General features: G+C 41.4%; 1 protein-coding gene across 2 annotated transcripts in view; it reads right to left on the reverse strand.

The window, feature by feature from the left end:
• Positions 1–12,776, reverse strand: part of KDM5A (lysine demethylase 5A) — a 49,352-nt gene extending 36,576 nt beyond the window's left edge. For both annotated transcript variants that reach the window (XM_056339218.1, XM_056339219.1), the window contains exons 1-7: positions 12,444–12,776; positions 10,475–10,552; positions 9,292–9,414; positions 6,967–7,137; positions 6,346–6,480; positions 1,025–1,130; positions 389–477 (exon numbers count right to left, since the gene is read on the reverse strand). In XM_056339218.1, the coding sequence (XP_056195193.1) occupies positions 389–477; positions 1,025–1,130; positions 6,346–6,480; positions 6,967–7,137; positions 9,292–9,414; positions 10,475–10,552; positions 12,444–12,608 (867 nt within the window). In that variant the 5' untranslated portion in view covers positions 12,609–12,776. The remainder of the gene's footprint in view (positions 1–388; positions 478–1,024; positions 1,131–6,345; positions 6,481–6,966; positions 7,138–9,291; positions 9,415–10,474; positions 10,553–12,443) is intronic.
• Positions 12,777–14,157: the final 1,381 nt, after the last annotated feature.

The following is a 14,157-nucleotide window of genomic DNA, read 5'->3' on the forward strand; positions in this document are numbered from 1 at the left end:
AACTGAAGTACTGGAGCACCTCAAAATACGGTTTAAGGAAGCAGTATTGTAACTGTTCTACGAAGGAGAGCTCAAATAGTAAGTGAGCTATTGAAGGCATGCAAGAAGTGTGAAGCCTGCGGCAAAGCAAGCCCACAAACCCATGATCAGCAAGTATCTTCATGTTGCAACACCCTCCCTGTCCAAAAGGTTAAAAAGGAAACCTAGAGCATAGATTATTTTTCAAAATACTGTTTAGTCTTCCCATAACAGTACCATCTGCTGCAGTTTCCATCCTTTCATCTATTTGGGGTGGGGTGGGAGTGGGGGATGTTTTACAAAAAAAAAAAAAATCTTCGTAAATTCATGAATTTCTTATCAGAAATCACAGCAAAGGAATCAAACTTACAAAGTTGACAGAAAGAGTTCCTTTGCGTTGCCTCATCTGCATTCCAAATGCTTCTGATCTGGTTCCCTTGCGTCTTCGTGTCACCTCATCTTGAAGTAAAATAAAGTTGAATTGTATTAATATCACGCAAAGGTGGACTTTACTTGCAAAAATGTAGCTATCCAGCCTGGTACCCTGCCTTTCATATCAGCAACTACCTGACAGTCTAGAGAAAGCAGAAATGCCTTGTTATACCTGGCCAGTCTAAAATCAACAGGGATTAGGAAAACTTATTTTGCTAATCCTCACAGGTGATCCCAACTGCCTCACAAAACAGAGTGAATTAGACCCGTAATTTGTGCACTTAGCTTGCAGGATCAGTTCGAGTCTTGTCAAATTCTGTTTTCCCTTCCAGTCACTCAGCTCATGCAACAGCTGCTTAATTGTTATTGTTACAATATAATACATAAAGAGCTGAAACTCTGCCAAGTTACATGAAGCACCCTGTAAATCTTTCTCATGAATGAAACCCTAGAACACTTAGCTTTCTTTTTCCAGTTATAATGATTTGCTTACTTCTTAATGTTGTCTCTAGAGACAGTCAGAAAGATTTAAGTCTCATTACTTCACAAAGCAATGAGCTCAAGATTTAATTACCCTCTTTATCCTTTGCTCCCAATGCCAGTCCCATCATCTTGGGTCCAGCTCCAAATATCTGCAGCTTCTTTAGTTCAGTATTTCTACTCATTTCTCCTGTCTCCGCCTAAAAATAAAAATAAGACCACATCAGCACAAACCATCAATATTTCCCCTCCAGGTCTGTTCATAATTTGTTTATATTCCACTCCCCTCCAACATCTGTTCAACAAAAGAAAGGAAACAGAGGCACAAAGACATAATTTTCTGTTGCTAAAACCTACGAAAAAATGCAAATGGAATAAAAGACAGCATTTTTGACCCAACTTCCCAAATTATTTCCCATTTAGTATTACAGCTAAAACTACAGAAAGTCACCTACACAGCAATTAAGAGAACTAGGTTTGACATTAAGCAAAAAATAAGTAAGAATGCCACAGCAGTGTTTTCTAAAAATCACCATGATTCAGTAAAGTGCTTGGATGTTAACATATACACTGTTTCAACAGGATTTTTTTATCGGCTTCCTTGAGTAGACACATACACATGACACTAATGAGTTCCAACCTACTTCCTTAAGCTTGGCTGCTCCTGGGTTTATTTGTGATGAGATGTTATAAATACAACTCTGAGATGACAGCTACTCCTGCTGCCCTTGCAACCTCAAAATCAGAGATGAAAAGACCCATTAGGTGACAGCTCCATGCCCCTGCCAGTGCTGTTTCCTGAAGTGATCTGTTCAACTGAACTTCTTCCTGTTTTCCATTACCGACCTACCTCATTTTCCCATATGGCTGCCACTAACCTAACAATAAAAAGAACCTGCATCTTCTATTTTTATCTACAACACAAACACATCACTATTTTTCTTTATGTTGCCTCTGAACTCTCCACCATTCGCAATCCTCCTCCTGAAATTCACTGACCTTAAAAGACCTCAGCAAATCTAGCAATATTGAAGGCAGATATCTAATTCTAAAGAGGTTATTCTTCAAGTAACTTCCTGATGATACTTCATCTTTTATTGTCCACAGTTATGGCCTGATATATCGTGCATGAAACAAGCTTCCTTGGGGTGACACACTTTCACAGTTTTTAATCAATAAACAAAAAAAAAACTTCCAAAAAAGCATTTAAGTTCAAATGCATTTGCAATAAAGCAAAAAACTAAAATTATTTCCACATATTCAGACTAAATCAGTTGGCTTTTTTAATGTGATCTGGAAACAAGAAAAGAATGCTGATTCCTAGGCGTGATTACTCTAAGGAATTTTTAGTGATATTTAAGAGTCCCTGTTCCCACTGAACCGTGTATGCAGTGCGCTGGCATCTTTGCAAACTGTCTATTGCTGATATCCTAATTCTGAACATTAAATAATTCTATTTTGCTATTAAATTAATTTCACTTCAGATCTGTGTTACCAACTTTGTAAGCCCACTCAAATTACACACTAACTGCAAATTTTTCTCATAAATTCCTCACTTTTTGGCTAACAAGTCATAAGGAAACACTGATGTTTTTCTGTACAAGAATGCCTACCACCTGGAGACTACATAGTCCCTCAGTTCCCATTTGAAATTCATTAACAGCTCATCCATTCTCTCAACTAATAGAACCTGACAGAATCAACCCACATTACACTTCTCAGCACAGTACAATTTTTCATCATTTCAGCAACATGTATGAACAATCTCCATAATTTCTCTTTCCCACTATTGTCCTAAGACAATTTTCTCAGTGATAGCTGAAAAATAATTTTACCACCACATTTACTAAAAGTAAATCATTAACATGCAGCAACTTCTCTCCAGTTTTACAGCATTGTTTGAAAATATATTACCTAAATGTATTTTTCTAACTCCGTTGCCCGTATTTACTTGGATTCCACTAAACCTCAGTGGACTCAATCTGTTCATGCTCAGGTGGAAAAAGCTATACAGTTTTCAAGAAGAACAGATTGCATATTGAAATGGAAATAGTTTTTAAAGATCAGATTCCTATAGAACCTTATGAACACTGCCAGGATATTGTTAAAGGTGTAAATACCAAAACCATTCAGAAGCCTCATTGAATCACCTTTCTGTGGTGTCCTTTAAGACTGTATAAACCCACCAAACTTAAAACTGTGAGCATATGGAAGCAGAAACCTTGCATTCCTTGCCATTTTCTCATTGCTAACCAACACACTTTTGCGTTATATTGTTTCCATATAAGTGAAATGAACTTGATTAAACCACTATCTATTCTCGGCTCCTCTTCATCCTGAAGGGTGCAGGCATGTTTTTGTTTCTTTTACCTTCTACACTGAAAGTCCAGACCTAAGGCTTTTCTCATATATGGGCAAATCCTAACATGAACCAGCTACCCTGGCTTCACACACTACCTTTTTCTGTTGTCCTACCCTCACCAACTTTGGAACATTTGCATCCCCACTCCTGCACCCCCAATGCTCAAGACCAGAATAGTTACAACAAAGAATCAAAATATTTACATGTTTTGGGCATTTGTCAGCATCTCCCAGTGTTCTTTTGTTTCACACAATTATTCCCATGGAAGGAAATCTTTCAAAGTAAAAAAATGGAAGCTTATTTTATTAATTGTTATTCTGTAATCAACAAAATTTGTAAAAAAAACTTGAAAACTGATATACTTAGAATTTGTTTTAGTTTTTCAGAAAATTCCCTGGTTAATATCCTTTGAAAAGACAGCACTTCATCTTTTTCATTATCTTTTTGTTACAGTACTGCATTTCTCTACCAGAAATCATGATGATGTAACCTCACTAGACAAATCCCTTGCCAGTTAAAATATACCCTAACATATCATCTATGAAGATATACTGCTTTTTTCTAAGGAAAAAGTATTCTTCTAAATTTAGTATTTCCTTAAGGATATTCTCTTTTCCTAATCTGAATTCATCCTACTTTTTGTTGCCATTTTCTTTACAAGCCTTTAGGAATTCAGTTGCCCTTCTCCAGTATTTATTTGTGATAGCTTTCTTCAGAGAAAAGAGGAAGTGAGCAAAACATTAAAGTTTTTTTTTCTTAGCAGGATCTCTCATCACCAAATTAACCTCTTCCTATTCAGAGACAATTTATTCAAATGACATTTGATTACAGCGGCCAAAAATTCCCAATCCATCTTTCATAAAGAAGAATTCTCATTCCCTGTTCTCTTCCATTCTTCACTTTCTCTAAAACTTCAAAGACTTGCTTTTCAAAAGTCTGCCACCCCCTTCTACTGCTAAGGATCTTCGTTTATTTCAGTAATTTCTGTTTACTCTCTTTATGCTTTTTTATTTATCACCCATTCTTAGGTAACTGATCTGCAAAAAGATGATGCAGAGCATTTTTGGAAAGTACTTTTAGCACTTGGGAAAAAGTCTACTGAGTTGCAGAGGTCAGCGTAGCTATCTGTGCTCACTAACCCAGGCACTGGACTACAGGGCACACTACACACAAATCGTTCAGATGTTTCAACTAGAGCAGAATGACATTTATTTAACAGGTTTTTACATTACTTGCGTATTACCTGTTCTCTGAAGACAATCTCTGGTACAATTCCAAGTATACACTTCAAACAATGACCAGAGTCCTGTCTACAATAAGGAGCTGCACTGAAATCTGAAACAATTTCTCAGCATTCCCCAGATGTTTACGCTTCTACTGAAGACAAATCTGTTTCTAAATGCAGTTCCAGAGATTACTTGAGTTACACATAGCTTCAAACACAATCAAAAAATACTTCTCCTGGCTTTGCAAGTAGGTCGGTTTTCCTGTATTAAAGCACCTGTTTCAGCCATTTTAGTAACTGTAACGTTTAAAAGACAGCACAGCTATAGGCCTAATAAGAAGCATTTAAATATGTATTTACTTTTTGCATATTATCCAAGTAAAATTGTCTCTCTCATTTTGGAAATGCAGCCCCCTTAAATGAAATTAAGCAGCTACAGCAGGCCAGGATCACCACAGAATCATTTTTCCCGCAAGGAGAAATGAGAAGTACCACTATTCTACTGAAATCAGCAGGAAAAAAGATCCCACAGGATCTTAGTAACGTGGTGACACTTCTACACCATGTACGAGAAAAAGGTCATACTGGCATCTTCCAAGATTCATTCAAACGCAAAGCACAGTTACGTAAGTCAGCTCACTAACAATACACAATGTGAGAGATCTGTTAAGATCACATCCTGGGACTGTTTGTGTGATGCATTGTTATATGGCTACAACAAATAATGTCAAGTCAGCTTCAGTATGTTGAGAAAACAGACTAAAAAAAGACAATTCACTCTAAATCAATCATGACATCAGAGAATAACATGAAAATTTATAAAGGATACTCAAGTATCTCAGTGACAAGAGAAAGATGGATTTGAAAAAGAACAGTTTAAAAGCATCTGAAAAAAAAAACAACTTTGTGGTGTTTAAGTCTAGAATGGCAGGAAGCAAGTAGTAAGTTTGTTCCATATTGTGTTATCCATGTTGCGCTGATGGGCCAGCAAGGAGTCACTAGACCTCAACAAGACCACCTTTAGGATACTGGCTGCAACAGGTATCTTTGACAAAGGGCACAGGCCTGCTTTAAACAGTGCAAGAGAAGCAATGGAGCCATTAGGACAAGCCTCCAACATTGTTTCTAATAATAGAGATTTAAAATGGTGATGATTCAGTTTGAATTGAGATTTGGGGGGAGGGGTGGGGGTGGTGTTCTCCCAGGATTTAGTATTGCCTAGTAGAATACCAGAAGTTCCTAGAACACCAATAATCCAGCAGAAAGAAACTGCTTTTCAGCAGACAAACTGTAGAAATCCTATACAGCTCCAGCAATCACTGATCATCCCCCTACATATCTATTTCATTTCTTCACAAAAACAGTCTGTCCAGCTTGAGGTAATCAGTCCCAAGTGCAATTGCCACAATTAACAAAGACTTATCTATATACTACTACATTTGTATTCATGTAACTAAAAGGCATATTTGAAAAAGTTTTAGAAAACTTTTTTAATTTTGCACAAGCAGAAGGTTCAACCACCATTTCACAAATGTCTTCTTATCTGTTTAGTTTTCACAGATAAATTCACTACCAACGTACCCAGACCCACTTGCCAACAAACAAAAAACAGCTTTAAAAGTTTTCAGATAAATAGTGCATTCACCATAAGCAAACCAGGCCTCAGAGAGAAACCCTTCTCTGGGTTTTATTTAAATGAAGACAGCTCCCTGGTAGTGCTTTTCAGCAGACTTCCACAACCAGACAAAGGCTGTTGCACAGCCAATGTTGCTGTGCTGGTGGAAGGAGTAAGTGTCCTCTGTCCGTAAGAGCCAATTAACAGGGGTACCTGGGATTTGACGCGTCTGGTTCTCTTCAGCACGACATTCATCCTTGAAGCCTGCTTTGGGGAAGCCTGGGCATCTGAGCTGATGTCCTCAGCCTCCACTTTTTCCTTAAGGTCCAAGTTTGCCTTTTGGATGCCCTAGAGGATCAGAGCACAAGACACTGGGTTGACTGATCAGGCAGTGCCAATCATCCCATGCTCTGTGAATCATTCTATTTGCTAAGAAACAGGACAAGTGAAATCCCACAGCATTACACATGCCATTTGGACAAGAGGCCAATTAATCCATGCATCCTTCAAATAAGGAAACTGAATCTCAACTGCCAGTTTATCCAGAAAGACACCTTTCCAATCAACTCTATCATCTTTTGCCTTTTTTTCCTTCCCAGTAGGGTTGGCCTCAGTCCTATAAAGAAATGGCTACCAGAAAATGACAACACAATGTCACATTACAACTTCTAGCACTACTGTGTCACAAGTAAATACTGAGGGTGGTTCTAGCTTTGTTTACGTAGTTAAAGCTTCTAAAAGTGTAGACACTATGTTCTAGTTTTGTAAGCAATAACTAGCACTCTATATGCAGTCTGGGTCCCCTATTCACACTGTGAAAGAGAAGCGTCTCACCATAAGGCTGACCCCAGATTGGAAGAGTTCATAGGGGTATAAGATTCGTTCATAATGAGACTTGAGTAACGACCCTGTGCCTTTTCCTGGCAGGTAGCCAAGCCGACTTGCCACTTTAGACCACTTCTTCTCTTTAGTGACAACTTCAAAGCCTCCTTTGCTGGCAACAATCTGAAACACATAAATAAAAAAGTTAAGGCTTTTGAGCTACTCTCACCACCTCACATAAACCAGGAATCCTTTAAACCAATTAAATGTTAAAAGGTTCTATTAAAAAGTGACAGAACTCTGAATTAAGTTTTTCTTTCCTGAAGGACTAGTACTTTAATAACTAAGCACTTACTTGTCCTCATTACTTAATATATTTAACATGACAATTTTCCTAGTAAATGTAAATTGCATACTGTCCTAGGCAGGAGGAGTCCAACAGTTAAAATTTATGATGTGTTGGAAAGACTACAAACCCCACCATCAGAATGAACTGAAAAGTTAACTCTCACCAGACTTGTACTCTGATGCAAAACACAAGTCTGGCCAGAAGTGAAACGCATTCTAACAGACCCCAGGCAGAAGGAAACTCACAACTTCAGAGTTACAAAAACTCTCACAAAGCCCTGAATGGAAGAGACTATTGTGAAAAGAGGAGAAACTGAATTTACCTTTCAATTAACCCAGTCCAGTTTTTACACCTGACTTCAATTGGTTTGAGTCTAGTAGATGGCATACAGAACTATCATTGCTTACACGTAACTAATACATACATAGAGTGAAACAAAACAGACCATTTGCCTCTAAGCAATGATCATAACAGCCTGAGTTGCTTCCTCAGAAACACCGGCCACATTTCCACTGCCTCCATTCCCATTACAGTTTCACTGCCAAGTAGATTAAAACCCAAATAGATTGTAATTTCAATTATGTTATTGTAAAACTAACAACATTTCTGCAACCGTGTAGTTTTGCATTACATTTTTTACACAAGGACCAAATTTCATGCTTAATGTTTCACAGACTGTTAGAAACCTCAATGCAAAAACGTTTTGTTACTGCAGTGAAATTTATGGCTTACTTTTGAAGCTAAGGTAATTTCAAAGTTTAACTGTGACAGTGACAAAAAAAACTAGTTAATTCTGGTTCCTCCTACAATCAGAGATATCTACACTTAAATAAAATATTATTGATCACTATTTTTCCTCATATTTACAGTAAAGTACTAGAAGAGCCATTTGAAATGAAACTATTCCTAAATCTCAACTTATCTTCAAAATGTCCACAAAAAAATAATTTCTGAAGTTATCTATACATGAACATTGGCTAGAGAAGTCACTAAGTAACTAAATAACCTTAGATCTACATTATCTGTGATCAACTAATATGTTCCAGTTCATAACAGTGACCCAGGTATTTCCCAGTACCACTATTCCCTATATTCCAGCAAACCACCACAGACATAAAAGAAAAATATCTTTTAGTATTTTATCCCTTTTCTCTGCATTTTTAATTTCAGACTGTCCAAAACACAAAGACTTCTTTAAAAATAAAATTTACTCAGATCTTTACATTTTTACTTACCTAAGACAAAGATGGGGAATGGAAACTGATGCTCTAACCTAGAAGCACTAAAACTACCATATCAATTCCTTACGTTGCAGGAAGAGTTCTACCTATTCATATTAACAATCCATCCTTAGCAGGTAAGCTTATAATAGTACACTTCCCAGTGCAAAAGCAAATTCCAACAGATTTTATTTGTGTGCAAACTTTGAAAAACAACACAAGGAACTGTAGTAGTATAAAGTTCTAGCCAGCCTTAAACCTAGCCTGTTTTGGAAATAAAAGTAATTATTCAGAAGCTGACATTATAAACTCTCAATGGTGCATGTTTATGTAATGTGGAGAACCTCTGTTGGGAGAGAAGAGGGTGCAATTACAACAATTTATTACAGAATTGCTAGGTCAGGAGCTGAACTGCATGCAAGTATACCACTACCTTCTCAGAAACCACCTCAAACTCCTGCAGCTCTACCATATGTAAAACAGAACTAAAAAGCAAGCGGTCAGCTGACAGGAGGATGTTCAAGCTGTATAAAAGGTAACAAATGCATGCTGTATAGAATAGAACCAAAGACAACCGATTTAGCTGTCTGCCATGTCTGCCACAACCATTAATTTAGAAATTTTCTTTCACTGTTTTTTTTCCCCACTGTCATTTAATGAACATATTAATGAGATTAATTCTGTAAAACAAGTCCTCCCTGTTGCTTAGCTTCTTGAGCTTGAGCAAAAAATGAGGTCCCTGTCTGACTAAGGCCCAAAATGGCTTACCTTGCTCAGAGCATAAAGATCCAGTATTTTCCTCTCTACCACAGGGATTTTTAAATTGGATCCTTGGAGTTCCCAAAATTTTGCTAACTGATCCAAGAAGTCCAGCTTCACTCTCGTCATTGCCTGCAATCAATAAAGGAAAACAAATACGTATGTCCCAGAGCAAATGTGACAATACCTTACAGTCCTGACAAAAAACATGACAAGTTTTTATAGTGTTTACATTTTCAATGTGCCACTTGGCAAGTGAGGTATTTCTTAGTCATGTAAAAAAAACCTTAGAAATACAAATAGGAAAAAAAAATCTTTACAAATAGGAAATTGTATATGCTTCTCTCTCCACATTTAAGGCCCTATAAACCAAACGCCTACCTAACAACTTCTTGGTTTGAAAACAAAATGCACAGTCATGAAAAATCAGCATTCCAGGGAGAAACACAAGAGCAATTATTAAAATATACATTGCAGGGGGGAGGGGGAGAGTTACAAACAGTTTTTATATATGCCTTAACCATGCAGAAGGGCCTCCTCTCTTGAGTATTTTTGGAGTACTCAAGTCACTTTCCATAAGGAGACCTATTTACAAGCCAAATGATACGTGACATTGTGGTATATGAACAGTGCAAGGCTTTGAGAAATGTTGTGAGGAGAAAAAAAAAAAAAACCATGAGAAAAACAGGACAGAATGGAACTCATACTGCTTTCCAGAAAGCTCCCATACATTTTTGAATCATAAAATTAACCAATTATAATAAACTTATTTAAAAGTCATTCATTTTAAGGCTTAAAAGGCATTACTAAGACAGTATTAGGTACCCAGAGGCTTCAGAAGAGCAGCAAGTATTTTAAGAAAAAAAAATTCTTTGCCTGTGGAGCTCTGAAGGCTAGATACTGGCTGCTCTTACTACACAACATGGTACTTGGCATTCATTGTAGACATTTCCAGTTGAATGTGAAAAACTTGTGGTTATTTTGGGTAATAAAATAAAAACCAGACTTTTCTCAAAGTCATGGAGAGTTATTTCATATGAACTCTGTCACTGCCAAGTATAAACACTGATGAGGTCTATGGGTCTCTATGAAGTCTCCCCCATCCAGAACCTGCCAAGACACAAATCTCAAGCAAGGAGACCTACTGCTTTCAGTGCAAACACAAAATTGTATCAGCAGTGGAAAAGCTCACCTCCAGTTCATTCAGGCGCTGAATTCGTGGAGTGAAACGAAAACTTTGTACTTCACATGCAAATGGAGGCTGCCAGTCCTAAACAGAGACAGAAAGACATTTTATTGCTTCCAGAAACTTCTCAAAAAATGCACAAAACAGAAGACACTAACAATGCGCAAGTAAACAAACTCTCAACAGTAAATGAGCTTCTCTGTACAACTGGTAATACGCTTTTCCCACTTTATGACATTCTTGTGCTTTTAATACTCTTCCCACAATATTTTTGTTTGAAGGAGGCAATCCTCACAAATTACAAATATAAAAGAAAATATGGTTCAAAGCATTTCAGTATGCACTATCTCATACTGAGTTTAAATGAGATCACCCTGTAGCTTAATGATTATTTACTTTTTTAAAGTTCCATATATCTTGCACATTGCAAAATTCTCACCATCAACAGCAACAAACACGAAATACAGCACATTATTACACATCTAACTTTTTTCATGTTTGTCTACAGTCATTTCAATAAAGATAAGACCACCAGTTAGGAGTCCAGTTCTTAACAGAACTGCAGCCTTCAATGGTCACTTTCTCAACCCAGTCAGCAGTCAGTTCAACCACAAGTGCTTCCTAGCCTCATCTCTCAAAACTGTGTTACCACATCAAAATAAGTATAATTCAGCTTTTTGATACTTGTTAAGAAACCTTAAGTTATAGCAGATTGTGTTATCTGGCAGAAAACACAACTAAGGACACCACATTCCAAGTGGACAAGCCACACAATGTTTACTATTTGCACTGCTGCAGCATAGAAAAGCTTCAAGCACAATCGTAAAATATTTACAGCTTCTAATAATGGAAAAGAATGACAAATCAGTACAGGTAGTATGAAGTGTCTGATTTAGTCATTATTGCAGGTTGCAAATCAACCTGACGTATGCATCCTGCAAAACCCTGCAATGCAAATAGCTAAGCAATCATGGAGAGATACAAATGCGCTCAACGGCCAGGAAAGTTCTAGTTATTCTCAATGAACAGGATCTGGATCAGTTTCTTGTGGCCTCTCAACCTAAGCCATTCTGCTTATTTTAGAAAGGGCAGCCCCTTGGAGGTCAAGTTTTCACCATGTCATTAAACTAACTAAACAGATTCCAGCAACCCAGACGGGTCAGGAGAGGAAGGATCATGAAATCTAATCAGCAACCCCTGTATCCAAGTTGTTCTCAGTTACACGCTTGCTTTTCAGGTTTTGTCCTCTCTCAGTATTTTCCAACTCTCATTTTACAGCTATATCTAAGGTTTATTTATACTTTAACTATTAAGCGATCTAACCACCTTTTGCCAAATTGCCTGATGTTCTCCTCTAAACGGTTTACCGGGTCACAGGGCAAGCCATCATAAAATAATGATCAAGTCACAGGAGAGATTAAGCTTCTACCTTCTAAACTGCTACGCATAAACATCACTGCCCTGCACAAACAGGTTGGCCGCACTTCTATGAACAGTTGAAAAATTATTTTTAGAAAAATTATTTTTATAAACAATGACCCATTAAAAAGAGATACTCTTCCTCCTCCCTGCCCCCGCTCCTGGAACAAACGCCTGATTTCACCTACAATGTTTTCACAGGTTTTTCTAAGTAGGCTGTTGGGGTTTTTTGAAAGTAAAAAGAGCGTGAAGTCCTGGGCACCGCTGTGCACTGCTGGCTTCTCACCTGCTCCAAAGTAACCTCCACACAGCCCAGCTCCAAGATCAAAGGCCATACAGGTTCCCTGGTGTCCCTGGCGCGGACACCGCGGCCTGGGAAAGGCGACACGCGAAACCCCAAGCGCGCCCCGGCCGTGGCACAAGGGGCTGCCCGGGCCCCCACCGCCACCGCGCTACCACCGAGCCCGGAGGGACCAAGGCACACGGCAAGTCCCCCCCGGCCCCCCTGCCCCCAACCCCCGCCCTACCCCCACCCCAGGCCGCAGCCCGGCGGTACCTTGGGGGGCCGAATCTTGCAGATACCGGTTTTTTCGGCCAGGCCGCGGATGCGGCCGATGAAGCCGAGCGGGTCGCTGAACTCCTCCCAGCTGGGCTCAAACACGGGGCACTCGGGCGGGGGCACGAACTCGGCCGCATAGCGCGACCCACCGCCCCCCGACATGGCCGCAGGGGGAGGGCGCCGCCGACGGGGGGAGCGCACCGAGGGCCGCGGCGGGGCAAGGCGGAGAGGTGCGGCCGGGGGGCCCTCAGGGACGGCCGGCGGGGCTGGGCCGGTGGCCGAGGCGCATCCTCCGACGCTGGCTGCCGGGCAGGACGGCTGCCGGATGAGGACGGCTGCCGGATGAGGACGGCGGGGCGGCCGGGGCAGCCCCTACCGAGTATTGCTGTCCCGTCCTCCGGGGCTGCCTCCCCCCGCGCCGAGCCCCACTCTCTCGCGTTCCAGCTCGCAGGAAGTTACGCGTCCTTCTTTGAGCCCTCCCCCGGAAACAGGGGACGCGTTGCCTTCCGACCCAAAAAGTAGTCCCTCCGCCACTCTTCTAGCGGGGTGGATCCCAGAGCTGAGGAGCCGGCTGCCTCCTGGGCCCGCCGCTCTCGGAGACACTCCTCCGACCGAGCCGAGAGCGAAACTGCTCCGTCCGCCACCCCTCTGGGCACCCTACGGCGCGGCTGGGCGAGGAGGCGGCCGGGGACCGCGGAGGGCGGGGTCGCCTCCGCTTCCGCCGCGGAGGAATGTACGACGAAACTCGAGCCATTCACTTCCGATGCTGAAGGGCCGTTTCGCCCATTGTCTGAGCCGGACGTCAGGAGCAGGGCCGGGAGCACCGCCCCCACAGACCCCGCCCCCTCCCGCAGGCCCCGCCCCGCCGCGGCTGTTGGGCTCGGGGAGGGGGAGGGGCGGGCGGCCGGGCTGCCCGGGGAGCGCTGCCCCAGCCCTCGGGTCGTGTCTCCCGGCAGCTGCTGCCCTGCAGCGTACGCGGACTCTTCAGTTTTTCATACAAAATCTTCCATTTTTTCACTCCTGCAGAAAACGGGCCGCCAGCCGCCCCTGGGGCCCCCGCCGGCTGCCCCCCGCAAGGCCTGCCCTTGTGACCCCGCCAGGCGGCGGCCCGGGCCGCTTCGGCATTTAATCTCACTCGGTTACCAACACCCGTTTCTGTTGGCAGCTCTACGGTCTCTGACCCAGAGCGTCCCTCTGGCTGCCCCTCCATTACGATCTCAGAAGCCCCGTCAGTAGTTAATAACAAGGCGGTGTGCAGTACGCCGCAGCCAGCCCCAGCCTCTGCGTTACGTACAGATGTGCTACCGATCTCCCCAGACAGTGTTTTCTTCCCAGCGTCAAGTACTCACAAGCTGGGACTGAAAGCTGGGACTGACGCCATACCTCAGCACTCATACATTACAACACAGGCTTCCAGAACGATACTGCGTGGTTTTTTTAACCAGAACCCTGCCTTCAGCACTCCCCGTACTCCACATGTCACTTGATGCTTACTGTTCATTCCAGCCTTGGTCCTGGTGCCCTATTTCAGTCTCAGAAAAAGTTAATTTCATCCTCCTGTTAGCATGAGGGTTACAAGACCCACTTCAGACTAATAGATTTATCTGCATTGCTTCCCTGCCAGATTGAAGAGGTGTTGCCCACATTGTGCATAGGGGAAACAAATGGCTCCAATGCGAATGGTTAATTTTGACAAAAGTTATAGGTAGGA

Source organism: Falco biarmicus, chromosome 5, assembly GCF_023638135.1.
Source record: "Falco biarmicus isolate bFalBia1 chromosome 5, bFalBia1.pri, whole genome shotgun sequence".
In the NCBI taxonomy this organism is placed as follows: domain Eukaryota; kingdom Metazoa; phylum Chordata; class Aves; order Falconiformes; family Falconidae; genus Falco; species Falco biarmicus.